The sequence below is a fragment of the Notolabrus celidotus genome, chromosome 24 (genome assembly GCF_009762535.1).
Source record: "Notolabrus celidotus isolate fNotCel1 chromosome 24, fNotCel1.pri, whole genome shotgun sequence".
Classification (NCBI taxonomy): Eukaryota; Metazoa; Chordata; class Actinopteri; order Labriformes; family Labridae; genus Notolabrus; species Notolabrus celidotus.
In genome coordinates, this window is record NC_048295.1 from 96,356 (window position 1) to 124,266 (window position 27,911).

At 42.1% G+C, this 27,911-nt stretch overlaps 3 protein-coding genes and 1 long non-coding RNA gene across 5 annotated transcripts in view; 3 read left to right on the forward strand and 1 right to left on the reverse strand.

The window, feature by feature from the left end:
• Positions 1 to 27,911, reverse strand: part of LOC117808406 (SH3 domain-binding protein 4-A-like) — a 90,643-nt gene that overhangs the window by 13,503 nt on the left and 49,229 nt on the right. The window contains exons 10-13 of one of the 2 annotated variants that reach the window (XM_034678142.1): positions 21,117 to 21,314; positions 16,529 to 16,682; positions 13,923 to 14,090; positions 10,533 to 10,601 (exon numbers count right to left, since the gene is read on the reverse strand). The gene's annotated coding sequence lies outside the window, so the exon portion shown is untranslated. Of the gene's footprint in view, positions 1 to 3,215; positions 3,479 to 10,532; positions 10,602 to 13,922; positions 14,091 to 16,528; positions 16,683 to 21,116; positions 21,315 to 27,911 lie in introns of those variants that run through there. The other variant, XM_034678143.1, reaches the window with a different exon arrangement.
• s100b (S100 calcium binding protein, beta (neural)) lies at positions 15,975 to 18,775 on the forward strand. The gene is made up of 3 exons (XM_034678162.1): positions 15,975 to 16,129; positions 16,494 to 16,657; positions 17,177 to 18,775. The coding sequence occupies exons 2-3, from the start codon at positions 16,511 to 16,513 to the stop codon at positions 17,321 to 17,323; spliced, it is 294 nt and encodes a 97-aa protein (XP_034534053.1). The 5' UTR covers positions 15,975 to 16,129; positions 16,494 to 16,510; the 3' UTR covers positions 17,324 to 18,775.
• On the forward strand, positions 19,144 to 21,676 carry LOC117808415 (small cell adhesion glycoprotein homolog). The gene is made up of 4 exons (XM_034678161.1): positions 19,144 to 19,222; positions 19,846 to 19,942; positions 21,006 to 21,047; positions 21,145 to 21,676. Exons 2-4 carry the CDS (start codon positions 19,858 to 19,860, stop codon positions 21,336 to 21,338), a joined length of 321 nt encoding a protein of 106 aa, XP_034534052.1. The 5' UTR covers positions 19,144 to 19,222; positions 19,846 to 19,857; the 3' UTR covers positions 21,339 to 21,676.
• Positions 23,407 to 26,186, forward strand: LOC117808417. The gene is made up of 3 exons (XR_004630296.1): positions 23,407 to 23,685; positions 25,528 to 25,642; positions 25,748 to 26,186. It is a non-coding gene; the product is annotated as an uncharacterized LOC117808417 (long non-coding RNA).

Sequence of the window (27,911 nt, forward strand, 5' to 3'; positions counted from 1 at the left end):
CAGGAGTTTGATAATTGTCCTCCTGGGGCCACTTGGGGAACAGTTTCTAAAGCTTCTGGTGCACTGCAACAATAACAACAAATTAAGCCTTCAAAATAAAGGAAACGCCCACTACGTTTCTGAGTGTCCCGCCAAAATAAAAGAGGGAATAGGGTTTGAGAATCAGCTCAGAACTATGTGACGTTTAGTAGTGATGTTCTCAATGGTGTCCTACAGGGTTTTGACCACTAGAGGCACCATGGAGCATTGCTGAATGGCCACTGATTGTAGAGAAGTCTGAAAGAAAGTGGTCCTTCATGGAGGTCTCCAGTTTCAAGTCTTCCTCAACACAGCGGGATGTTCGTTATAAATAATTTAGGGTCACAGAGACGAGATCTGACCCTCTGAGCTTCGAGGTTTTCCTTCAGCTTAACTTAAAGAAGGATGGGACAGATGCTAACGTTCTGCAGGCTGAGCAGGTCATTTCATTTTCAGCCTGAAGTCCAGCAGAAAATATAAATGACGTTTGGCATGTGGTCAACTCCACACTGCAGCACCGCCACCGCTCATCACCTGAGAAATTCACCGTATCGGCCGCTCTCGCCCCTCAGGATGAATCTCAGGTAAATGAGTCCGCTAAGTGCTTGAGCTTTTAACGCCAGAGATTCTTCAGCTGCTGAGGACAAGAGGGAGAGGCAGGTCAATTTTGGGACAGGAGGTTGCTTCATTTTCACCAATCAGTGCTTAAAATATAATAACGCACCTCCTACGTTTCTCTATGAGACGGGACAGAGAGCTGAGACGCAGTCGGTGATGAAAGTAGTTGAATTGAACACGTTTAGAGAGATTTAGAGAAAGGTATCGTCTCAATAAGCGCTGGGGTTGCTGCTGCACGATGTTTATAAGTGAAGTAAGAACACAAGTCACTGAAGTTAAATCAGTGTGACTAACAGGCTTAATGTGATGCAATGTTACAGCATTTAAAGACACTTATTAAGGTAATAATTGGGACGTATTGCAGCAGCAGTCAGACGTTGTCTAATGCTTTCTCTATCCACAACATGTTGATGTTTTTAAGACAAATAATTTTACATTTTGCTGCATTGAAGATAAAAAAGCAGCAAATATTTTGAAGAATATCAAACTCTGGAGACCTCGAACTTGTCCCACAGTCCTTGAAAGCACAACAGGGGATTCATCAAACATTACTTTTACTGAGGTGGACACACTTTCCTCCAGTTTGAGGTTGTGTGTGTGTGTGTGTGTGTGTGTGTGTGTGTGTGTGTTGTGATGAGCGTCTTTTAATTACAGAACGGCGAACACCTTCACGCAGAAATCGATGACACGCTGGTTTTCAGGCTAAGTCTCAAACGGGGGGATGAGGTGAGGAAGAGGAGAGGAGGATGAGAGGTGTAGCAGCAAACAACAGAGGGTGTGTGTTATTCTGTGGAGCACAATGAGAAGTCTGTGTGTGTGTGTGTGTGTGTGTGGAGGCCTTCAGTGTCGCTTTCAAATCAGTTTGTGTGTGTGTGTGTTAAAGAGAGGAAGAGGAGGAGAGAGATTCAAGAAGGAAAAGAAGGAAAATGAGACAAAAGAGAGGGAGAGGGAGAAACAGGTGGTAAGAGGAGGAAAACAGGAGAGGGAAAGTAGAAGGAGAGGAGAAGAGAGGAGAGAAGAGGAGGAGGAAGAAAGGTAGAAAAAAGAAACAAAGAACAGGTGAGAAAGGCAGAACAAAAAAAGAGAGGAAGAGGAGAGGCGGGATCTGGACAGATGGGGAAGATTGAGAAGAAGAAGAGGAGGAGGAGAGGCAAAACCCATCTCATTAAACAGAGTCTGCAGGCTGAGAGACAATGTGTGTGTGTGCGTGTGTGTGTGCGCGTGTGTGTGTGTTCTAAACCTTGAGGCTGCTGATAGAGAGGGAGGATTTTCAGCTTATCAGATGACCTTATTGGCAGAGCCGAGGAGGAGCGTGCACGAGCGTGTGCACGCGGGGCAGTACACGCTAATTTGTCATCTTGTCATTTCCAGTCATTCTCCGTCTGCTGCTGAGCTTTTTGTTTTCACAGATCATCTCTGAGCAGAAATAAACGAGGATCGGGTTTCTATTTACATCTGAGATTAATACAGGTGTGTGATAATATCATAGACGCAAAGCAACCCAGAGAATAACGATAACTCTTCTAATTAGGCGACAGAAACTCATCAGTGGAGGCGGGTCTTTGGCCTCCTCACTAACAGCTACAGTGCCCGCCCGTCAATCAAGTCAGGCACGCCCATATTTGGGCACAGCTTGTAAGTTTAATATCTCAAGTTATAATAAATTCACTCTGTGCAGTGTGTGCCGAATCAGGCTGTAAGCATGTTTATTTCTAAGATGACTGGGTGTGTATGTGGTTTCCTGTGTTTCTGCAGCCAGCCTCTAGTGGACACTTGATGAACTGCGGTTTTTCAAAGTTAATGCAAAGAAGAATAGACGTAAAAATACTTACTCTACTACACAAAGCTGCATAAATATAAGAGTATCACTATTACTATTACTATTTTTTTAATGTAAAAACTACCTCTGCTACTCACCACTGCACTACTATCATATTATCTTAGCCTGTACATATTAGTCATGCCTATTTGTTGTTCTTTTGTATTTATATCTGATGTTATTGTTATTATATCTTTATTTGTATGTCTTATTCTTATGCCTTGTACAAAGAGAGCACAGTTTACCAAGTCAAATTCCTTGTGTGTTCAAGCATACCTGGCCAATAAAGCTGATTCTGATCACATAAATACTACAGAGATTCACCACCTGACTAAAGCTGGATTACTTAATTAATTAAAATCACCATAAAAAGGACTTCAGTGTAAAGTTGGCAATAACATGAACTCAACAATACCTCTATATACAAAAGCACTGGGTGCACATGACTACAGGATATCACAGGAGTCATAATTATTAATTTAGTGAAGCAGAAATCCTGAATTTCATCTTCTTAAGTAGCCTTAAAAAATATTGTATTATAAGCTTATTAATTATGGCGACATTAATGATATTTGAAGACCAATTACAGACATTATTATGCTTTTAAAATAATATTATACAGCTGATATTGTTTACTTTATCACAGCCGAATTCTTTATTTAACATTTTTCTGCTGATTTATTGAATTAAATGATAAAAAGATGCTATAAAAGATGATTATTAACACTTTAAAGTATAACAGTCTGTAAAGTGAACAGACCTCGGTGTGTCTGAGCGCTGAGTCCTCAGAGTCGCTGTAAAGTGGTCGGAAGGTGAGCAGCTGATGGAGACCCTCTTTCTTCTTCGTCCTCTCTTCCTCGTGTTTTCTCTCGTCATTTGGGTTCAAAAATTAAAAATGAAACAAGGAGGAAGTATTTGAAGCACGCTCCGAGGTGTTCCCCCTGATCCAAGAAGTTTATAACGGGGATAAATGAACCCACGGTGGGGTGTTAGTCCGCGCTGGATCCGGTCCGTCGGAGGACTGAGGGAGAGCGAGTCAGCTGGAGGAGCACGAGTGACGTCAGGGGGAGGGGGCGGGGCCACACGTACATAAAATAAATGAAGCAGTGGAGTATTTACATTTTATTCCACTTCTATATATCAGTTGTACTCCTTATTACATGCATTAAATATTTTTTAATTTACATGATTAATTTACAAATAAAGATCCAAAGAAATTTAGTATTTTATTTATTTTGCTGTCTTGTTTGTTTTGGGGGTTTTAGATTCCTTAAAGCTCCTGTGATGACTTATTAAATTGTTATGAAACAGACTGAAAGTAGCAGTGAGGTTTCCTTATTAACTACACAAGCAAACCAGACCATCAGCAACATGTTTGGACACTTCTATATTGTAATTTTAAATGCCTGTAATCACTGTGAGGGGGTAGGTGTCAGACTTTTTGGGGCTTTTTGCCTTTAAGATAGGACAGCTGAAGAGAGAGAGGAAATGTGGGGAGAGGTAGCAGTCAGGAGTTGAACCGGCAACCTCTGCAACAAGGACTATAGCCTCTGTATGTGGGGCGCCCCGGTGTCAGACTTTTTCACCTCTTCCACTGTAAAAAAAAATCCTAATAAGTGATATATTCAACTGTTCAAAGACAGCAGGATGACATTTGAGGTCAGAAAACACTACTCAGGCATGTACTGGAGATCAGGAGAGAGATAAGAGGAATAACTTTGGCGCCAAAATCAACACAGAAAGAGAGTTCCTCACAGGAGCCTGAATAAAAAACAAACACTCAGCCTCAAAACTGGAATAAATATAATATCAAGGTTTTAGGTTTGGTTGTTATCTTTGTTCATAAAATGAGCACAAAAGGAGCCTTTGGAGACGTTCCTCTGCTCTTAAGGTACACCACCGCTGTGGTCGTAGCAAAGTAACGATACAAACAGCATGTACGTAAGTAAAAAAGGGGAGCAAGTCATGCTCCTATCGCTCGAGTGGACCGAAAAAGGAAACCTATCATCGCACAACACATTAAAGTTTGAAGGAAGAGCATCTCCTTTTTGGTTTTGATGCTTTAAATGGTAATCAGGCTGTTTAAAAAAACACTTAAAAAGATCTCACAAAGGCCGCATGAGAGTATGTATGAAAAGGTTTCCTCTGCACCAACACGGAGAAAAACAGCTTTCATCAGTCTAATAGACCTTCCTCTTTCATCTCATTGACAAAACCCACTCAGACGATCCGTCCTCCCCGCTGTGTAAAGCTGCTGTCAGAGCAGAGCGGGGGAAATGGTTCTGGAGCTGACAGCAGCTCCAAAAGACGACAAATTGAAGACAAAATGAGTCGAAATGAGCCGCAGTTTAAAAATACAACCTGTGAGAGGAGAGCAGAGAGAATCCTTTCAGCTTCATCTTCTTCAGACGGATTGTTTTCACGATTCCAATTGTAGTTTTGGAGCAAATTAAACGACTGTAAGAGGTTTTTTAAAAAGTGCTTTTAGTCCTGTCTCTGTCTGCTTCGACAGCAGGGAAAGAAAAGGTTTATTTTCAGGTGTTCTGATTTAGACCCCAGCAGTAAAAGTGTCGTGTTCAAGGCCAGCTGTAACCCTGCAGAGTCAAGAAGTCCTGACCTCTGTTACTTTCTTTGCTTCATGTGTTCGATGGCGTTGGTCACGTGACGTCTGACCTGCAAGTTCCATCCATCAGCATTTCTCAGCCACACTTTTAGGAGGCAGGAAACCAAACTACCTTAATTTGGACTGTCTTTGAATGCATCACGAGTAAAAGTTGTAAAGTCAGACTTCTGTGTGTGTCGTCTCTCTTCTCTCCCCTCAGTCACGCCTGAAGGAGCGTTTAAAGGCAGCATCCAAAGTTTGCAACAAGACAGCTAATTAGAGCAACAGCTGGAGAAAGTGTTAAAATGCATCGTCCTACTTCAGAATATAAAAACACGGTGCCGGTGTAGATATGCATCATCAGAATGGATCCAATTAGTTCTTCGACTGCCTCTCTACCTTCATGAATTACTTTAACATGTTCCCTCCTTTTAATCTGCACGATATACTTTATTTACAAAGGTGTCTTCGTTTGATTCATGACTTCCTCTTTCATTCAGCTCATGCTTCTGCAGCAGAGTCAGGACTCAGACATTTCACTCACATCCCTAAAAGCCACGGGGTTTAAAAAGCATTCCGGTGTTTTTATATCTTTCTTTTCAGGGTTCATGATGAATGCTACGCCAGCTTTAGAGGAGTGAAAGAAGCGGGGTGATTTATCTGACCGGGCCTGCACACGCTCTCTCATTCGCCGCTGTCAGGGACCAAAGGGGGATATGATGGATATCAGAGAGACGACTTATGAAGTGACGGGAGTTCAGCGCGGGGTTTCCATATCTGCTCGACTCAGACCTGCACTGGTAGAAAAGGATCTCTCATGTTTTCTCCAGGCGGAGGAGAAGAAACGCGAAAAGAAAGAGGGTGCATGAAGAGAACGACATCATCTGCAGAAAGGAGGAGAGGGAATGTGCACCTAATCTTTTAATTCGCTAGGTTTTGTTTGCATGTAACCGATCAGAGCTCTCGGCGTAGATTGGTTTTGGATGGTTGAAAGTATTGATTAGCATTATTTAATCACAGTTTGTGTTTTAAAAGTTGAGTAAAGTTCATGAATCTTAGCATCTTAAGACAGAGTAATCCTTAAAATCTTGCCCAGAGTCATAACCCTGACGCCTCCTGAGGAATTTGGCACAGAGAGCCGAGAGTTTGTCTGAAAAGGGAAATGTTTTCAGTTGAACACGACTCTCTCTCAAGAGAGAGCGTCGGCCGTTGCTGCCCCAAAGTTCAGGCCTTATTAGAGGCTCAGACTGGATTTGACGCGTCCATTCATGTGGGCTGAATGGAAACCGTGGGGTCTGAAAAAAAGAGCTTTCTCTTCTTTATCAAGGAGCCTCCATATCAGCCGTCCCGCTTTGCATCAGAATAACTCAGCGTTTGCTTGTCAACCAGGTTGGTTATGGGAAGAGGAGACTGCAGGAATGTGGTTTATTTTGGCTGCTGCCTGAATGCAAATACAGGAATTCCTGAATTTGTGGAGAGTCTGTTGAAAAAGACAGAGTAGCAGGAGCTACAGTAATCCTGGCGTGCATGTCGTGGGAATCCTCTCAAGTTGAAAGCAGGTCAAAGAAGCACTCAGATGAACTGAAGAGGAGCAATACTGCAGCGTTCAAATATTCTGACGCCAATAAAAGTGCATGAGTGTGAGCATTAAAGCATTAAACGTGCAGTAAAGATCCCATAATGTGCTTCTGTGGTGCTCCATCCGATGGAAAGTTTATGGTCTCCTCCAGCAGAGCGAGGAACGGCTCACAAGAAAATTGCAGAAAATCTTGAGTTTCTGAAGAGGGTGTGCTTCTTCTTCTTCTTTCCTCTTCTCCCAAGCCAATTTCTCTTTCTCTCGCCTCCATCTGTCCGCTCACTCCATCTCCACTCTTGAGGCTGCACAACCTGTTCGCAGGAAATTACTTATTCATCACTTCCCCGGCTGCAGCAGCGAGGAAAAGGCCGCGGATTAGCTCGCTGTATCTTCAGGCAAACACACACACACACTCACAAACACACGCATGCACCTGGAATCTGCAGCCTCCTCTGTCCTGAGGCAGCAGTTTTCAGGATTAAGTGTTAATTCTTTGTGATGAATTTAATAAATTTGCAATCATGCACACAATAAACGACTGCAGTAATCCTTCAGAGGTGGTCAGGTTAAAGGAAACGCTGATTAGCTTCATTCATACTTCTTTGTGTGTCGTGCTCTTTCCTGCAGCTTTTTCACGCTCCTGATCCGGTCCCAATCTCAGATCTTCATCTGCCTCTTCAGACAGACACCATGGAGCTAAATGATGCTTCTTTCTGAAGGGCAGCCTTTAAATCCTTAAATCCCTGGTTACTAAATGATTACCATTTCACCGCCTGGATCCTTTGCACCGCAGCATTCATCTTCTGCTCGCTCTTATCCTGACAAACATACAAGAAAGGAGTGAGCAGGAGGGATTTAAAGTTTCCCTGAAGGACACTCAGACAATCAACAGACGGTGATGATGTCTAAGTTTTGGCAGCAGCTTGAAATGACAAAGTTTATCTGGCAGGATGGAATTAAAGGATGTGCGTTATTGATAGGGTTGAATATTTTCTCGCTCTTTGAATAGTTCCTCTTTAAAGAGACAGAACAACCTTGTAAACGGATGTTTGAGATGCTGATGATGGATGGAAACATGCAGCTCTGAATACTTGCTGAAATAACTACATCATGATGCAGATTAGTCACAAGTCAAAAGTCAAGTTTTGTCAGGTCTGTCCTCAAGAGGAGAAGAAAGAAGAAAACTACAATGTTTGTTTGTTGAATGATGCTGCATTCAGGGAAGTCAGGAAATCTAAACGCTGTGTCTCATTGTAAATGATGTAGAACAGATTGTTAGCTGCTCTTCATGCATAAATCCTCCTCACATTAACAACCATGGGATGCTGGATTGTGCACCTCCTGCTTTCTCTCTCCATGCAGACACCTAGCCTCTCTATTTGACAAATACATCCATAATCTTTCTTTTCTGATATTAAATCAGCTCAGAGACACAAACTCTCTTTACATCCAAAGTGTTCTTCTGAGAAGATTTGAGTTCAAAGCGTTTGAGAGAAGTGGCCGCTGCTTCAGACATCATCTTTAAGAGGTTGAATTTGTCTTTCAACATGTTCTCCGCTCTGGTCCGAGGTGATTACTTCAGCACACAGACAGATTTACAGCTCTACACCGGGGCACTAAATCTCATCTGGAGCTTCACAAACGACAGCGGGCGATGGATCAATACGAGGAGAGATACAGAGCGTGTGCTCAGGTAATGTTAGTCTGAATCCTCTGTGCAGGGTCTCCTTCTGTACAATCATTATCCCTGAACCTGAACCCATTTCAGTCCAGCACCAATTACCCACAAACCCCTCTATCCGGCTGTGAGAGCTCAGAGAGCGTGAAAAGGTCTCAGAGATTTAAACGACTTTCTGCAGGAGTGACCATTATTGTACTTTATAATTTATACGCATTAGCACACAGGTAATAAAGAGTTTAATTCAAAGCTGTTAATTACAGGGAGACGGACAGGTGAGTGCACTTTTTAGTTTCAGACGAGCCGTTAAAGAGACGATCAAACGGGATATTAAAGAACTAATCCTGCAGAACATGTCCCCCCACAGATCTGGATCTTCCTGCATATCTGATCCAGTGTGAGTCGTGTGTTTGCACTCCTTCCTCTGACGACTTGAGGATTCATTTGGAGAAGATTTACCCTCCTTCACCTACTTTTATCACCGTTATCCCCCCCCTCCTCCCCACCCTCTGCTAAATGTTTTTCGGCCTTCATTTGCCCGAGCTCCTCCCCCATCGATCATAATTATCCGCCGTGATTGATGAAGCCGCTGAGGAAACAAGACACGCGCTTTACGAGGCCGGTCACTTTCAATACAAGAGCAGGAAGTCATCAAAGTCCCATGGAGGAGTTTGCGAGGCTTTTAAACCTGCTGCTGAGTTTGGAGGGTCTCCTAAATACGAATAAATCTCGTTCAGCTGCCGGAGGAGGAGTGAAGCGTTGAAGGCCAAATAAAAGATAACGCTCCATAAAAAGGTTAAATGGGTGTTTCACCTCCGGAACAAACACCAGGGAAGAGCGAGGAAGAGAACATTTAAAGTATGGTAAACACTCTGAAACTTTGAGAGGTGAGGGAAACTGTGTGCTGCTAAACGTCCAGCAGGGGGCGACTCCACTGACTCCAAGACGACGCCTGATATTAGCAAGACTTTTAAGACACTAAACCTAAATCTCACTGAGTTTATTCTCTCTGTTTGAATCTTTCTAACAAGTTAGAGGTCTTAATCTCTAAGTTTAAGCCTTCTTCAATAAAGTAGGATGTTCCTTTTTTAAATTAGGGTCCCATTTAGAGAAAATTGTGCCACAAAGCAGGGTAAGTGTGAGATCGCCACGAATGCAAGCTGTAAAAAGACTTCTAGGAATTTTTGTGTACTAGAAAAAAGCATGAGTCTGCAGGAGGAAGAGTCTGCATGCAGAGCAAAAGCAGGAGAGATGCAGGAGAGAAGCTGAGACTGAGGGGAGACTTTTAGGGAGAAAATTGACAAGGAGGAGTTTAAAAATATTCTATAAGTCACTCTTAAGTGTAAATGATTATGATGCACTAAAAGAACATCTGCTAAAGCTCTGTGCAGTGAGCTCAAGTGAGACTAATAAAACGAGGTGGTTCCCTGTTGATTCTGCATTTTTCAACACCAAACAAAAGATCTGGATTCAGGGGAATCCTGACCCAGAGGATAAAAATATTGGAGTTTCCAGGATTCGTATGAAAGCGGGATTATAACTCTGCGTTGTGTCAGGTTTGTTACTCGGCTCGACGGAGTGCGGCTTCGACATCAGTAATCCTCTGCAGCTCGGGGCAGAGACGAGCCGGCCTCGCTCAGAGTTCGAGGCAAATTGTTACGACCTGACGGGAGCTTAGTGTTCACCATATGGTGCTGTGGTTGTCAGGAGCTGTTTGTGTGTGTGTGTGTGTGTGTGTGTGTGTGTAGGGGCGGTTTGGGTGAAAAGATTAGCTCTGTGGTCGCTGTCACACTGAGCGCTCACTACAAGACTGTCAAAACACTGCAGAAGAATTCTTAACTCCTTTTGTTTCCTTTGGTTTGTCTGTCAGCAGTGGAGGCGATATTTAATTAAACATGGAGGATTCAACGTTTTCAGATTTATCTGCATGAATGAGGAGAGATCAGATTGTTGATTCAACACAAAGATTCTCATGAGGAGAGTTTTTAGTGTCCGTTTCTGAGGATTCATAATCTTTATCTTTCATTTCTAACCCCAAAAAGAAGATCACTAATAAACACATACAAGGAAGCTCCTACGGTGGCCCTGAAGGTCAAAGTATTATGAAGAGTTAAGAAGAGTTTCCACCAGAGTTGTGGAAATCTGAGGATCTGACGTTGAAGTTTGACGTGTCGGTGTTTTTGGTCGTACTTCAGGACTTGGTAGATCAGGTTTGACTCACCTGTGGCGACAGGACTGGACTGGACCTCTTCTGCAGGATGTCTTGTGGGTTTCTTCTGGATTCATTCTGCTGAAAGAGGAGAGACCGGATGATTCAGCACATAAGAGACAGTTTAATGGACTTCAGGAGAGATACTGCTTTTAATAAAGATCTTTAAAACCGTCTGAAAACTAAAACTAAGACTGAGAGTTCAAATAAGTTGGGGTGCTGATTTGGAAGGGAGCCTCTTGTACAGAGCAGCTGAATCACTGTCTACCCTGAAGTTGCATTATGGGTAATGTTGGCATGAAGACAGAGGAATACATGGGTTTAATATTTGGGGGTGGTGCAGACACCATCAGTGAACGTAATCTTTCTGTTTCGGCTCAGACCGGTTCCTCTTCCTGACCTGGATGTGGTCTGGAGTGAGAGGACTGATAACTCGTCTGGCGGCCTCGCTGTCTGCTCACAGAGGAGGAGTTTTTCCAAACACAGGGCCTAACTCCTGGACGGCTGAGTGATCCGTCTGCGGTCTGATTTACTTAATTCATTAACTAACAGGCTGAGAATAGCTCCGATGACCCGGCCGCTGTTTGACTGATGGAGAGGAGCAGGAGGTGGAGGACTCCGTCATCAAGGGAAGAACAGGACGAGGATGTTTGGATTTACAAAGATTATCTGCATTGTTGCATCAGGATCAAATGTTTGTTTCAGAAACACGTCCCTCTTTGGGGGAACGTGTCTGTAATTGGCTCCCTGCAAACAAAACTCCGTGTTGAATAACAATGAGTGTTTGATTTGTGGAAGTTTGTTTGTTTTAAACTTTAAATGAGCTGGATTAAAGCGGAGGCGTCCAGAAACCTGCAGGCTCTCTGTGCTCATGTTAATTAGCTTTAAATTAATTGGAGATAAGGGCCTGAAGGTGGGTCTCTGTTTGATTATTCCTCTCCTGGTTTAAGACCTTCATTACTTTAGAGTCATGCAGGTTGAGGAGGATTCTTTTAAATACTTTAAAGTATCATCAGGAATATTCTTTAATGAAACATAACTCGCCCCACGCTGCAGAGGTGACGTCACCTGGCTCCCCTGAAGGAGGTAATAAACTCAGGATGACTTCAGGTTTGTTGCTTCTGTGACTGCAATGTCAGACATGAAGTGTCTACACCAAGCGGCAACCTCTGGTCTTAAATATGAAGTTCTAAAAACTGCAGTTCCTCGAGCGTCCACTACAGGCGTCCGGTAGATTTAAAGCATCGGTGTCAGCGTGAACAGGTTGTGTTGACACCTTCGTTGTTGTTGTTGTTGCTCTCAATGATTCATCACACCTTTATTTAGTCGACAGTCTGCCCAGCATCCTCTAAACCTCTTTATTGTCGTGTTTTCCCGTCAGTCCAATTAGCCCAAACTGGAAGGAGGAAGTGGATATGTAGGCCAGCAGGTAAGCATGTGTGTTTGGAGGATAGAGCACTCTGATCCAGGAGCCTCTAATCCAATGGAGAGGGGGAAGAGAGAGAGAGAGAGAGAGATAGAGAGAGTAGAGGATTATGGGATTAGAGATGGGGAAGATGTGACATGAGATGGCCATTCTGCAGCTGCATGGCTCTGTGACACTTGTATGTCTGCGGCTGAGCTAATATGTAACGCTCCAATCCGCCGCTATCTAACATCATCTGCAGAGAGGAGCGTCTTCTTTGTGGTTTTAATCTGCTCTCAGAATAATAAACTGAAGGCCTTAGAATAAAAATATATAATCTGTTCAATGGAATGATATAAAGATGGATACTGGAGACACAGGAAACCTCATACAGGTCGCTCGCTCGCTCTGCGTTTGTAAAAGTCCCTAATCTGTCTTCACAGCACTGAAATGATAGATGTACATTATTTTAAGTTAAGGTCCCCCCCAGGATGTGTCCTCCGTCTCTGCCTCTGTGTATGAAATGACGAGTGTGTGACACCTGCGTCCACTTCAGATTTGATTGGTTTAGAGAAGTAGAATCTCCTTCAAGGTTGAATCTCGGGACGAATAACTTGTAAAGATGATCGTTTTTCTCCTCTGAGCTCCAGGCGACAACCGCCGACCTTCACAAACCACCTCCAGAGCGTCTGGATTGCGCCCATAACTCAAGGTAATACCCTCCACAGTCCCGCTCACAGCCGCCCTGACCCTCAGAAAACACTTTCCTTCTTCCTCATATCGAGGTTTATGGCGGTTTGTCGGCCGCTGCGGTGTGAACAACCAAATGAGCCAGATGGGATTCGGGGTCTGACGGGAAGATTAAGCATGTGTCCAGATTAAGCTGTGATCAGCAGCCAGAAACACTGACACCGCGCCAGGAAGTAATCCAGCCGAGGAGGACGCCAGCCGGGCCGGGCCGGGCAGCGTGACACCACCTGGCGAGATGTCAACGGAGCTTCTGACGCTGCAGGAGGGAAGATCTGCAAGCGGCTTCAGTTTTTATCAAACATTAAATACATTTACTTTTGAATTAATCCACCTTGTTGTCAATTTACTTCTAACCTGCTAAACTGTCTTTCTTTATTAGTCTTTATTTTGTCTTTTTGAGTCCTTAAAGTCTTATTTTAACAAAAAGTGTAAAAACTTCAGACCTGTTTTCAGTATTTCCCAAAATAAAGTTCATTTTTTCTTGATTTTAATCCACAGGATTGACTTATTTCAGCATTTTATTGTCCTGAAAGTTCTCCCATGACAGTAATTAATCAGTTTTTAAAAGATTTCTTGTCAAAAGAGCACATTTCTTTATCTCATCCTCAAATTCTCTCCTGTTAAACGTCCAATCCACATTAATAATCAATAAAAATAGACGTTTAAATCTTCTAAAGTACCTTATTATTAAAACTCATTCTATATTGTGCACCTTTAATAAATAAAACATCCTTTAAAGCAATTTTAAGATAATTTAATCACTCAGTGAGTATCTTTCAGGGGTAGAGAACCATTAAAAAACCCTCTAAGAATGCTATAAATCATTATAAATTTAACTTCTCAATTAGTTTAATTTAGAAAAATAATTTCTCTTTTAAGAATGTTTGAAAACTTTTCTGTAAAACCTGAAAATTCTCCTTTAATAGAGGAATAATGTCAGTTTTTAAAGGCTGACATGTTTGTTTTGGTTGTTGGGGGACAGTCATAGTTTATCCACTGCTGCCCTCTTGTGGTGAAAAAGTGGAACTACAACTCAAAAAAACATTTTCACTACTTCTGACTTTTAAGGCTTCTTGTTCCTCTCAGAGAGGCTAGAGCAAAGGTCAACAGACTTGAAACTACAGTGTGATTAGTTAAAGGGTCAGAGGTCAAAGGTCGCAGCAGGCTGACTGTAAGAAGAGGAACTTTTGGGCTTCAAACGACAGAAAGAACTCATGATATCATAAAAATAAAAGAGCACAACAAACCTGAGATCTCAGTCGAACACAAGCTGCCAGGTTATGACTCGGCCTTTTAATGCCCAGCGGGAGGCGCTGACCTGTTGCCAAGGTGACGGCTCAGCTCAGGGTCCCCCGGGGCCGGGCTGCAGGGACGCCTCGGCATTTTGAGGACGCCGTCTCCCTGGACACGAAATCCTAAAAGGAGACACAACAGAAGGAGAAGAAAGACGGGGACGGTTTTAGAGGAGTGTGAAAATCTGTCGTGGTTGTCACTTCAGATAGAGAGTGTTTATGACCGACTTTAACTCTGCAGGGTTCATCAGATGATTCAGAGTTTATAAGGAGATATTTAATCAACAATAAAGGTTCAAATGATGTCTGAGAAATGTAGAAATTAGATTCAAACTCTCAGGTAGACGGTCAAATAAATAGAAAACTGTACGAGACACAGATATTTATTTACAAACTATTATAATGTCTATTTTTAAAATGCAAAATGATGAGTTAGTCAGTCTGTAAATGAAAGATCTGCAGGGCTGGATTGATCAGCAGGAGTCGGACACGCGGACAGATGAATGACGATGGAGAATCGATGGATGTTTCCAGCATGTTGGCTGGTTTCTTCACACAGAGTTTCAGTGTTTGAAGGAAACAATGCGTCGACTGTTACCTTCCTCGTGAGGAGTGAATTTATCTCCAAACAAAGACTCAGTTTATCATGTCATAAACGGCTCTGTTCTGACTGCAAACACAGAGAGAGTGGAGGGAGGTCAAAGGTCAGGGAGGGCGCCGGAGGATGCCAAGTCATCCAGGGAATTCGGCACATTGTGCAGATTATTGATGAGGATTTAAAGTTCATTTTAAAGCATCTTTTAAAGGGTTGGATGATGCATTTCTTAAATAAGACGTTATCGTTCCCTAAAAGCACAATCAAAAGGCCAGAGAGTCTTTCAAAGAGTAACAGAGGACCAATCTGTTCACTGAAACTCGTCCCTGTTTATATTTTCCTCCAGATAATTGTGTTTACAGCGTTTAGGATTCAGACTCTGGCTCTGAGGCGTCTGAACTCCTGCCTGTTTGTCCTCAGCAGATTTTCTGTTTGTGAGCTGTGTTCAGGCTGCAGGAGGGCGCACGTCTGGCCAACTTCAGCTAGAGAAAAGAAGCGTCTTCATTAACATGCACGGCCAGACGCTTCCTCTGAAACGAGCCTTTGTGGCCCGGCAGATGCACGAACACAGCGAGGAGAGGCCGCTCGGATCAAACAGGGAACACAGATAGATGATTTACCGTGCTCGAATAACGGACAGAGAGACAGATGGAGGAGTGCTGCGCTCTGGTCTTAGAGTTTGAGCTCAACCGGGTAACAACAGGCTGGATTTGAAGTTTCCTGACTTCTCTTCTATTAGAGACAAAAGCTGCAAAAACAACCCTCCTCAAAAATACTCTCTGACTTCTCACAGATTTATCCAGAAAGATTATCCAGACTTCTCTGGAAAGCTGTGACTTATTTTCAGGACAAACTAAAAGGTTTAAAATAAACGTCTTTGATTTAAAGCTGACCTTAGACCACCAAACTGAACCCAGAACCTTAAGAGCTCCCCCTGCTGGTTGGCTGCAGTACCTACTTCATATAAACATGCAGGACATGGGTCAAACTGCTGCACTAAGATACACGCTAACGCCGTCTCAGCCAGTGTTTCACTTCAGTAAAAGCAAGGAAACACAGATGAGTAGAAACTGATCTGTGTGGAAAGGTTTGTGAGATCCTCCAAAAGTTTCTCAGGATCATCCCCTGATAAAAAGTCCCTCCACGACCCTGCAGCGGCTCAGGACTGTGAGGAAAGTTTAGTCTGAGTTTTGTAGTTTGGAAACATTTCAGGGACTTTTATTAAAGTTAAAGTTTTGAGTTCTAATCTTCAGACTCTGAAAGTAAAGAATAAGGAAAGCGTCCCCTCGTTGATCCGGAGTCATAAACAGTTAATTCTTTGTCACATTCAGAGTCCGCAGGCCCGTCAGCTCCGAGTCTCAGTGGAGTGAGGGGAGGAGGACGGAGCCGATTGGTCAGCAGCTTGAAGGACAGGCTGGATGACCTCAGCGCTGCACCCACAACACCACCACCGACACCGACCACATCAGCACCCTCCACCCTGCTGCAGTATAAATCCTGCTGTCCATCCTCCTGCCTCCACTCTCTGCACACTCATCTGACTCCTCCTGCCTGAACTCACGCTGAGGTAAGGTCACCAGGTTTTATTATCACAGAGGAGAAGAAGAAGAGGAGGAGAGGGTGGACTCTGAATATTCAGATTCTTAGAAATGTTTAAAACTTAAATCAGAAGAGTTTAAAGTGAAGCAGCTGCTTTTCTGCACTGTCATGCTGGTGAGATGTGCGTTCAGGGAGACTCTGAGGCTGCTAATGTTTACGTCTGAGGAGAGATCTGTGCTGTTTCATGAACTTAGAGATCATTAACCCTTAAGTGTCTGTAAAAAAGTTTGAAAGAAGTATTTGAATGATTGTTTAAAATAAAAGAAGTCAGTTAACTCTTTCAGCTCCTTAGAATAATCTAAGCGATCGATCTGGATCTTTCATTCGTGCAGAAAAAGGTGAAAAGTCTATGAGCACGATGACCGACCTGGAGACCTCGATGGCGACCATCATTGCCGTCTTTCAGAAGTACTCGGAGCGAGAAGGAGACAAACACAAGCTGAAGAAGAGCGAGCTGAAGGATCTGCTGCACGACGAGCTACCGGAGCTGATGGCGGTGAGACGACAGAACACGCAGAGATCTGAAAGGCAGAGTTTAAGAGCGACACAGAGATGATGTTTGATGCTTAAGAGGGATGATGAAGCAGGTTTAGCTCATAGATCGAGGAAGAAGGACAGGGTGTTAAAGAAGGACGTTTAATCTGGTACTGAAAACACTGAACTTCATGCATCTGACTCCTAAAATATGATGCATTGCTCTAAATAAAACCACCTGACAAGTAGATTAGATCCCTTATGATCAAAACAGGATTTAAGAACTTAAATCAAATGTTTTCTTTTCCGTTTGAAGCTTTGTGCACATTTTCTGCATACATCTTTTACTAAAACTGAAGATTTAAAATGCAGAAGTTGCAGAAAAAAGGTGGAAAAGAGAGCACAAATCAGACAGAGGAATTAAAGAATGGATTAACAGATATTAGAGTGACGTGTGAGGTTTCTTTCTGCACTAATTTCTGTTCCTGGTGTCGTGTAAATGTCCTGATGTGAACCCTATCCCCCCCCTCCTCCCCTGCAGCATGTGAAAGACCAGGGCACCCTGGACAGCCTGATGGAGAGCCTGGACTCGGACGGAGACGCCGAGTGTGACTTCCAGGAGTTCATGACATTCATCTCTGTGGTTACCGTCTGTTGCCACGAGTTCTTCGCGCACGAGGACGAGTAAAAGAGGAGGCGGAGGGGGAGCTACGGTAAATTAAGGAGGAGAAGAAGAAGAAGAAGAAGAAGAAGAAGAGGGAGCCTAGCAACGCACAAACTCACGGTGCCTTCAGAGCGGTGGAGCAGGGTGGGAAATTACAACGCCGGCCAGCAGCCAAATGTTAGAGATGGCTGGAGAGAGTCTGTTAGTCACTTAGGCTTTAATCTACCTTTCTTTAAGTTCTGTTCCTCGATAGATAGACGGATGAATAGACGGATAGATGGATCGTACATGTTTGAGAGGTTTTAAAATAGGCTTAAAATTCAGTCTGCTTAGAAGCACATCACGTTGACTATCAAATACTTAGAGATAAGAGGAACATTACTGTACCACATGAACAGCTTTAGCTCGTTTTATAATCTGTTCCTGAATTTAAAAGTCACAAAAGACGGCCGTAAGATTGTTTTTCATGGATACTAAGTTTGTTAAGAAGCTTTTAAGTTTGCTCTTAAGTCTGTCACGTAGTTACAAATAACCACTCCAAGGCGCATGTGGATGAAAACTTCTACTTTAGAATTAGAAGAGTTTAGAAATCTTTTTAAAAACAGCGAGACATTAAAATGAATTTGTAAGTAATTTAAAAGTCTTTTAGATGACGAGTTAAAGCAGCAAAATAACAGATTTTTAAAGAGGATTTCATTTTAAAGATGAGATAGAGGTTTATTTCTCTACTTATTCAACACCCTGATAGCATAAATCAACTAATCAAACACTGCTTTTGGTTCTTAAGAAGTTAAGACGATAAATAAAGTCGTATAAGAACTTTTAGCTCATCCACAGCTACCTTTAAATGTCATTTCAACCGCCTCCAATCAAATCCTTAAAAAGCACCATGGATGGAATAAGCGTAGCTAACACCAACTCGTCGCTACGTAACAACCACCTTGTGGCCGTATGTGGTACTGCAGCTGTATTACAACAATTACATTCTGACTGTTACAGCGTGAGAGGACGCAGATATGGGAGGATTAAAGTCTGATGTTAAAATCTTTAAGTACTTTTATTTCTCTGCTTCTTCTTCAGTAGAAACTTAAACCTGATTAATATTAAAAAGCGCTCGCCTGATCGACTCGATGTGGTTTGTTAGTCAGAGATATAAGATGTTAATTTCCTCTTTTAAAGTCGTGTCCTCCTCCGTGTTTAGACAACATGTAATCAACACTTTTTTGACTCCTAACACGTTTCAGATACGAAGTTAGCTGCTAGAATAATCACACAGTAGCCGTCAGCATGTGAGTTTAGTTGAACTACAATCTGATCTGAAGGTGTAACTCTTCTTTTCATGCAAATAAAAATCAAGTGTGTGTAAAGATGTTCTGGCAGCGGGCGGAGGAGAGTTCGATCATGTGTTTTCTGACATGTTGATGACCGGGTTATTTGGATGTTGCTGATATGAAATGAATAAAATCATCAACGTGCGACTCCCTTTGTTCTTTACAGTCTGTTTGAACTCCTCTCTGGTTGTTCTGAGGCATTCTGGGAAACGTAGGAAACTCTTTCAAAACACAGAACATGACCTACATTAGTCGACAGGCTAACAGAGATAATTTAGCACAGTTTGTGTACACACACACACAGGATCATAATGTGTGTGTGTGTGTGTTAACAGATGATGTAAGAGGCGTTGTCAGCTGCACAGTTTCAGACATCTGCAGGCCGTTTAACATCAGAGAGGTGGAGCCTGCCTCTCGATTGGCCGGATGGGGAACAGATCCCGACCCTGGGGAGTGACACCACACCCATCTGAGAGTGTGTGTGTTGTTGGTGCGTGTGTGTGTGTGTGTGTGCAGCATATGCTCTGTTGTGTTTCTTCTTCTTCTTCTTGTTCTGAGTGAATGAAGAGCAGCTTGTTTATTCGCAGGAGTGGTGAGTTTTTTGGGCGTCTCTTTCTCTCAGATCTCGGTTTGAGTTTTATCTTGTTTTGTTTTTAAATGTTTAACGTGACGTTTTTAAAAGATAAGGCTTTCGTAGTTTTGTTTTTACTTCATCACTTTCAGGAAACAGATGATAATCTCATGTACGGAGCCGGGAGAGTTAAAGGTTCTTTTTATTCTCTAGTGAATAACTTCTGCAGCTTATTTTAGTTTGTGCAGACGAGAGAGACGTTTTATTAAAGTAGCAAAAGTACGAATCTGTGAGGAGGTTTGAGATCAGATTTTGACTTTCAAAAGCATAAAAAAAGATGCATTACTTCTTCAAAGTGTTGCATGAGAAACAAACTAATCTTTGAGGCATCACATAGAAGTTTAAACTTTCAGTCTGCAGGTATATTCTGCCTCTGTTTATCTCCTTAATCCTAAAAGCTAACATCACTCAAGAGTGTTCTTATTTAAGAGTAAACTTGAAAGCCTGCAGCAGACGTTCCTCCACGACTCTCAAAGTGACGTTTTATTGCAGACGTTGCTGCATCTTGAGGAGGAAATCAAACTCTACGCTGATATTTTAATGCATGAGGGATTAACAGTCCAACATCACATCTTCCTGCACAGATAAACATCGTCATGGATCCCAGGACTCCTGCCCCTCTAGGTTGGACTCCAGCTCCATCTTCCACTCCTGGAATCTTTACCAACATCGTGACGAAGGGTACGGAAACTTAAACTAAAGTTAATCATCTCTGAGGCGGATTTAAAGAGTCTGAATACTACGAGATCGAGCTGAACGTGACTTCTTAAATCAGGATTACAAACTGAAACCGAGCAGCTGAAACTAAACAAGTGCAGCAACACTTGTTTGCTTTGATTTTCATGTTTCCACTGAAAGAGAAATTAATTTTTGAAGGTGCAAAGAGCTCAAACTCTGCAGGACTTTATAAAAAACTCAAGATCAGACGCTTTAAAGTTTTAGAACATTTGATTAAATCTTCTTCAGACCGCAGAGAGTGTTCCTGCGACCCTTCGGAGGGGCCCCAGCCTCATGTTGGGACCCTCTTTAAGCGTGTGACGGCGTTTTAAACAAACAGATACGAGTCGGCTGTTGTCTCTGGCCCCGCCGTGGAAACGAGGTCCAGCCGGTATCAGTGTGTCAGCTCTTATCTCCAGGACGACAGACCCTGGAGGCGTCTCACACACACACACACACACACACACACTCCTTCCCATGATCCTCTCCTGACACCCGGCAGATAAGACACTCCCTGAACACGGAGAGTGAAAGTGCACGAAGGAGGATGAAGTAAAACATCGTGCAGATGAACCTCCTGTTAGTTAAATATTTTAAAGCTTCATTAAATACGTCCTCTTTTATATTTACGTAGACTTTGTCCTGCAGGTTAAGCCCCGCCCCTCTCTGTGTGTCTGTCACCTCGTCTTTAAAATAGAGTGAGGGTGTTTGAATGCCTCACATGTTTGGATTCAGCTGCTGTGTGTTCTCTGTCTCACCTCATGATGCAGACAGAGAACACACGGGCGTGTCGGCTCAAAGGATCTGCAGGCTGAGAGAACACCGGACCATCTTTCAGTCTTAATGTTGTTGCAAAGCTTTGTTGTCTTTCTGCTGATGTGCAAACAACACTCCTGCAACCCGTAGATATAAAAATGTTGGGGATACTTTGGTAAAAGTTTGGCGCCCTGAGAAGTTGAATAAAACCTGCTTCTTTCTGCAGCTTCATGAAGCTCAGTGACGCTCACATGAATGCTTTTCTCCACAGGCCCAAACACCGCCGATGCAGACTTTGCAGTTTTAATCGGAGGTGAGAACTTGGATTTGTCGTCTAAAGACACACTAGGTAATTTAAATTCAGTGATGCGTCAGTGATCACCTGTACCGACGTTCCTCCTCCCCCTCAGGTGTCGTCTCCGCTGTGCTGCTGCTGCTCATCTGCATGATCGCCGTGCTTCTGTGGTGTCTGACCAGACAGAAGGGCTCGTACGTCACCAACGAGATGGACGAGGACGAGGACGTGGACGAGGACGAGGAGTCTGTCGGCTCTGACGTGGCGCTCCAAAGCAAGGAACCTCTGAGGGCCAAAGAAGAAGAATGAAGGACACAAAGATGAGACTGAAGCTGAGGTATCAGCTGCTAGAACGAACTTTTTACATGCAGTTCAGGAGATTTTACACATTTTCATACAACAGCTCAAAAAGTTTGATGATCCAGACTGGAAAATGTGAACCAAGGTCCAAGAGAGAGATTAAACAATAAGTGGAAGCAGAAAAAACACTGAACTGAAGATGGCTGGACTTTAAATCCCTCATTTTATCGATCACCTTTGCTCTGTTGATTTAAAGAGTTCTTTTTTCCTTTATCTCGTCTGACTCTGAAACATGCACTGCTTGTTTTAAGTCACCTGTGAGAGTAAACTCTTCCTCCTTATTGGTGTTAGTTTAACAACAAAGGAAGTCATAAAAAGGAAGAAAAGAAAGCACTTAGACTCATTAAGTGATTGTTTTCATTAAGTAGTGAAGTGAAGAAGAATCTTTGTCCTCTAATGTCTCTGTTCAAACTTATAAAAGTGTCTCCTTGTTTAGTTTTGGTAACATGTATGAGAATAAAGTTTACACTTTTTTAAAGACTGAGTGATTTATTCTTCAAGGTCTTCTTTGAGGGAACAGAGTTTCATCACAATGATTTGAAAATGGCTCCATCTAGTGGCTAAAAAAATGCACTGCACTCATCAGACAAGGATTTTGTTTTGCTTGTTTGAGAGAGTAATTGAAGAAAAAGATCCACTTTAATAACAAATATTATGCAAAAAATCAATTTGTTACACACTTTGAAGACATTAGTGTATAAAGATTCTGCAGTTTAGTATTTTATCCTTTCATTTACATGACATATTTTTAATGTTTTCTCTGTTATTTATGCATATTTTAAAAAAATTGAATACATTTTTGCTGTTATTTCACAAACTATTTTTGTTTTAACCCCACATTACAATTTGTATATTTCCTGGGCTCATACATTTTTAAAAAATCCTCTGTACGTGCAAATTGTGGATTATTTTTGTTGCTTTTTTCCTCTTTTTTTCCTCCAACTTTGACAACTTTTATATATTTTGGACCCCTATATTTATCTCTTATTAAAGGCACTATGAGGAGTTTTTAACTGGCTGAGAAACAGACTGAAACTGATACTGATGCCTCTTTATGACCCAGAAAAGCAAACAAGACCATCTCCAACAACACTGATACCTTCTCTGTTGTCATTTTTAATGTCTAAAACCACTCTGAGGGGGTAGGTGTCAGAACAGATGATTGACATCTCGCTTTAGAAACACCGTTTTATGGCTGTTTTCATGGCAAATAATCACATTGTAAGGTAAGTCTAAATTTTAAAAGACAACAAGATGAGGTTATTGTCTGAAGACAAGTATTTTGCATGTACAGGACAAGAGATAAGAGGTATCACTTTGTCCACAAGGGGGCACCAGAATCGATACAAGCTAAAAGTTCCTCACAGCAGCTTTAAAGGCCCTGTGAGGAGTTTTGAACTGGCTGAGAAACAGACTGAAAATGATACTGATGCCTCTTTATGACCTTCAATAGCAAACAAGACCATCAGCAACAACACTGACACCTTTTCTATTGACATTTTTAATGCCTGAAACCGCCCTGAGGGGGTAGGTGTCAGACCAGATGATGGACATCTCACTTCAGAAACAGCCTTTATTTGACTGTTTTCATGGAAAATAATCACATTGCCTGATAAAGTTGACAGTTAAAAGACAACAGGCTGAGGATTTTGTTGAAAACACTACTTTTGCATGTATAGGACAAGAGATAAGAGGTATCACTTTGTCCACAGGGGGTGCCAGAATCCATACAAAACAAAAGTTCCTCACAGCAGCTTTAATAAACAAAAATCTAAGGACATAAATTCTAATTTAAAGGGGCTATGAGGACTTTTTAAGTGATCTTGAAATAGTCTCACCTTTATATATGTTCCTGCTCTTAATCCACGTTGTAAAATGAGATTATAAAAAAGTTCTTAAAGCTATTTCAAAAATCCCTGTCCGACCCGACCATTTCCCGCGCAAAACAATGGAACGATTTACGGCAGTACCCGTATGTCCCCTTGTTTACATTACGCAGACCAGCTGAGTCTAGCAGAGAGAAGCAGGGAGACATGAGCAGAGTGAGAGAGAAGCAACAAGTGACTGCTGATCTTTTCCTTGAAGAAATCAATCTATTTGAATTATTTTGAAGTTATGGTGGACTCTGGAGCTGGACTGGTAAACAGAGAAAGGACAGAAGAGATGAAGAAAGCAAACAGGAGAGTGACAGAGCCCAGTCTGAAGCACTTCAGGATAGCTTCTCAGAGATGGAGAGAACTAAAGGAGTTAAAATGACTGAAAACAGATGCTGGGTGGATCCTCTTCCTTGAAACAGGTATGCAATGCTTCATTTCTGTTGTTAATCACAATGTGATATTTTATTGCACTATAATAATCGTCTGTATGTAGGTCAAATCGCGTTAGCCACACGGCTAGCTCGTTAGCATTAGCTGCATGTATTGAGCAAAGCTAGCACCTATAAGCTGTCTGTGATGCAGATATAACACAGTAGTCTGGCTATGTGAACTATAGCCATACAGTCTATGATTACAGCCCACATGCTGCAGGTATAACACAGTAGTCTGTGATCATGCTGCAGGTATAACACAGTAGTCTGTGATCATGTGCATTAAAGCCCACATGCTGCAGCATTAAAGCCCACATGCTGCAGCATTACAGCCCACATGCTGCAGGTATAACACAGTAGTCTGTGATCATGCTGCAGGTATAACACAGTAGTCTGTGATCATGCTGCAGGTGTAACACAGTAGTCTGTGATACTGTGCATTAAAGCCCACATGCTGCAGGTATAACACAGTAGTCTGTGATAATGTGCATTAAAGCCCACATGCTGCAGGTGTAACACAGTAGTCTGTGATAAAGTGCATTAAAGCCCACATGCTGCAGGTGTAACACAGTAGTCTGTGATAATGTGCATTAAAGCCCACATGCTGCAGGTGTAACACAGTAGTCTCTGATAAAGTGCATTAAAGCCCACATGCTGCAGGTATAACACAGTAGTCTGTGATAAAGTGCATTAAAGCCCACATGCTGCAGGTATAACACAGTAGTCTGTGATAAAGTGCATTAAAGCCCACATGCTGCAGGTATAACACAGTAGTCTGTGATAATGTGCATTAAAGCCCACATGCTGCAGGTGTAACACAGTAGTCTGTGATAATGTGCATTAAAGCCCACATGCTGCAGGTATAACACAGTAGTCTGTGATCATGCTGCAGGTATAACACAGTAGTCTGTGATAAAGTGCATTAAAGCCCACATGCTGCAGGTGTAACACAGTAGTCTGTGATAAAGTGCATTAAAGCCCACATGCTGCAGGTATAACACAGTAGTCTGTGATAATGTGCATTAAAGCCCACATGCTGCAGGTGTAACACAGTAGTCTGTGATAAAGTGCATTAAAGCCCACATGCTGCAGGTGTAACACAGTAGTCTGTGATAATGTGCATTAAAGCCCACATGCTGCAGGTGTAACACAGTAGTCTGTGATAATGTGCATTAAAGCCCACATGCTGCAGGTATAACACAGTAGTCTGTGATAAAGTGCATTAAAGCCCACATGCTGCAGGTGTAACACAGTAGTCTGTGATAATGTGCATTAAAGCCCACATGCTGCAGGTGTAACACAGTAGTCTGTGATAAAGTGCATTAAAGCCCACATGCTGCAGGTGTAACACAGTAGTCTGTGATAAAGTGCATTAAAGCCCACATGCTGCAGGTATAACACAGTAGTCTGTGATAAAGTGCATTAAAGCCCACATGCTGCAGGTATAACACAGTAGTCTGTGATAAAGTGCATTAAAGCCCACATGCTGCAGGTATAACACAGTAGTCTGTGTGCTCTGCGTGGTGAGGGTTGAGTTATTGCATACTGTGTTCTCAAAGTTGCATGTAGTTACACAGTGATAAAACACAAGGATCCCCTAATGTTAGCTCTGAAAGTCAGAGGGTTAGAAGTCATGTTGACCACCATCCAGCTTTTTGTCTGCTAGTTATCTTCACTCATTACTCTGCCTCAGTGTGAACAAGACCCTGAAATGCCACAGGCTAACTAAACATTATCACTTAGATGTCAGTAAGTATGATTCAGTATTCTGTATTCTCCCAGGATTTTATTGAACAATACATTATGTGTTTCACTGTGATGTCTCCTCAGATAATGTGGCATCGTGTCCTCCTCCATGTCAGAGACCAGCACCGCTGCTCTTTTGGAAGCTGTGACCACGGGCCACTTGATGAGAGCAGCAGAGATAAGCCATGGATGGTGTGAGGTGAGTTGTCAGACTATATGATCATGTTTTAGATCTCTACACTGAAGTCTCAAATACTGAGCTGATGAGTTAATCCTACAATGTTCTTCATTATGTTTTACACAGGCTCTCCATCACATCAGGCTTGTGCATCCATCATCCCTGATAAACGCTGACTGAAGGATGTGGAGAAGTTTACCTCCTTTCAGAACCACATCCTCTTGTATGCTGCAAAATGGTTTTTCATTCAGCTCACCAGTGTATGAGGCGCACACTCCTCTGGCACCACACCCACAGGCCTGCAGCCCTGACTCTGATGGTAACAATGTGAGTGGTGGCATTAATGCTAAAAGTTTCTTATTAGACATGTCTCTAGTTAGTTAGTTTAACAATAAAGGAAGTCATAAAAAGGAAGAAAAGAAAGCACTTAGACTCATTAAGTGATTGTTTTCATTAAGTAGTGAAGTGAAGAAGAATCTTTGTCCTCTAATGTCTCTGTTCAAACTTATAAAAGTGTCTCCTTGTTTAGTTTTGGTAACATGTATGAGAATAAAGTTTACACTTTTTTAAAGACTGAGTGATTTATTCTTGAAGGTCTTCTTTGAGGGAACAGAGTTTCATCACAATGATTTGAAAATGGCTCCATCTAGTGGCTAAAAAAATGCACTGCACTCATCAGACAAGGATTTTGTTTTGCTTGTTTGAGAGAGTAATTGCAGAAAAAGATCCACTTTTATAACAAATATTATGCAAAAAATCAATTTGTTACACACTTTGAAGACATAAGGGTATAAAAATTCTGCAGATTAGTATTTTATCCTTTCATTTACATTTTTTAATTAATTCTTTGCTCATATTTTAATGTTTTCTCTGTTATTTATGCATATTTTTTAAAAAATTGAATACATTTTTGCTGTTATTTCACAAACTATTTTTGTTTTCACCCAACATTACAATTTGTATATTTCCTGGGCTCATACATTTTTTAAAAATCCTCTGTACGTGCAAATTGTGGATTATTTTTGTTGCTTTTTCCTCTTTTTTTCCTCCAACTTTGACAACTTTTATATATTTTGGACCCCTATATTTATCTCTTATTAAGATAACTTTAATAAACAAAAATCTAAGGACATAAATTCTAATTTAAGTCAGTTTAAGCTCCATCTGCAGCAAACTTTCAAATGCATCTTCATGCAATACCACTGGTGACCAGCAGATGTTGCTATGGGACCAAAAGATGCTTCTGTGTACAGATAACTACAAACACTCAGCATGAGATACACAATCATTAAATTTAAGATCATTCAGAGCAAACAGAAGAGAGGATGAAGTAAAGATAGAGAGCTAAAGAGAGAGTGATGGTGTGACAGAGTTATTTAATAGTGTTTGTTATGGGAACAGCAGCGAGCTCTCGTTTGACTTCATTAAATATTTAAACACGTTCACAGCCGAGCAGCAGGGTAAATATATCCTGTCTGTGTCTGTGTGTGTTTATCGGCTCATAAAAGCTGCTAATTAAAACCGTGTGATGCTTGTTAATGAACTGGCTTTAAACTACACACACACACAGACACAGACACACACACACACACACACACACAGCGGAGCAGCTGTCTAACTGCTTAGTGTGCAGAAATGTAACCTGTTGGTGGTTTTAGAGGCCGAACAGTGAACAAAGATTATTGAAGCATTCTGCCTTTATTTAAACTCAGACACAGTTTTCTTTTCTGAACTAAATCTTTTAATTCAAGATAATAAACCAGGAAACTCAAATCAACGATCCTGCAGGTGCACAGAGCTGAGAGTCTACCTGCATATTCTAATTATTCCAACAACTCATGATTTATGGATGTGAGTGTGTTTTTCATCCGACCACAGAGACTCAACCTCGAGTCTTTTCCACGTTTGTTCTTCCAACTCAAACAACGAGCCGCCTGCAGTCTATCAGGAGTCGGTTGGATTAATACGACGAGTCAATAAAGAGGTCTGAAGTGTTGAGTCTGCTGCTTGATGAAGCCAAAAACACGTTACCCAGGAAGAGAGGAGAAGTCTGTGCAACAAGGAGAAGGCAGCAGCTTGTACCCCGAATAAAAACAACAAAGCGGCAACCATGCAGAAGTGTTACAAAACTGCAGTTCTTCGAGTGTCCACTAGAGGCTGGCTGCAGGAACACAGGAAACCACATACACACCCGTTCAAAGAAGATGACCGGCTTCAAGACAGCAGGAACAGACGGGTGACGTCACGGAGACTAAGTCCATTTATTATACGGTCTAGCCGACGAGTTTGA

Coding starts and splice junctions, on each gene's coding strand:
- LOC117808415 (XM_034678161.1), top strand. CDS start 19,858: ATGGATCCCAGGACTCCTGCCCCTCTAGGTTGGACTCCAGCTCCATCT. Junction 19,943..21,005: donor TACCAACATCGTGACGAAGG/GTACGGAAACTT, acceptor TTTTCTCCACAG/GCCCAAACACCGCCGATGCA. Junction 21,048..21,144: donor CTTTGCAGTTTTAATCGGAG/GTGAGAACTTGG, acceptor CCTCCCCCTCAG/GTGTCGTCTCCGCTGTGCTG.
- s100b (XM_034678162.1), top strand. CDS start 16,511: ATGAGCACGATGACCGACCTGGAGACCTCGATGGCGACCATCATTGCC. Junction 16,658..17,176: donor AGCTACCGGAGCTGATGGCG/GTGAGACGACAG, acceptor CCTCCCCTGCAG/CATGTGAAAGACCAGGGCAC.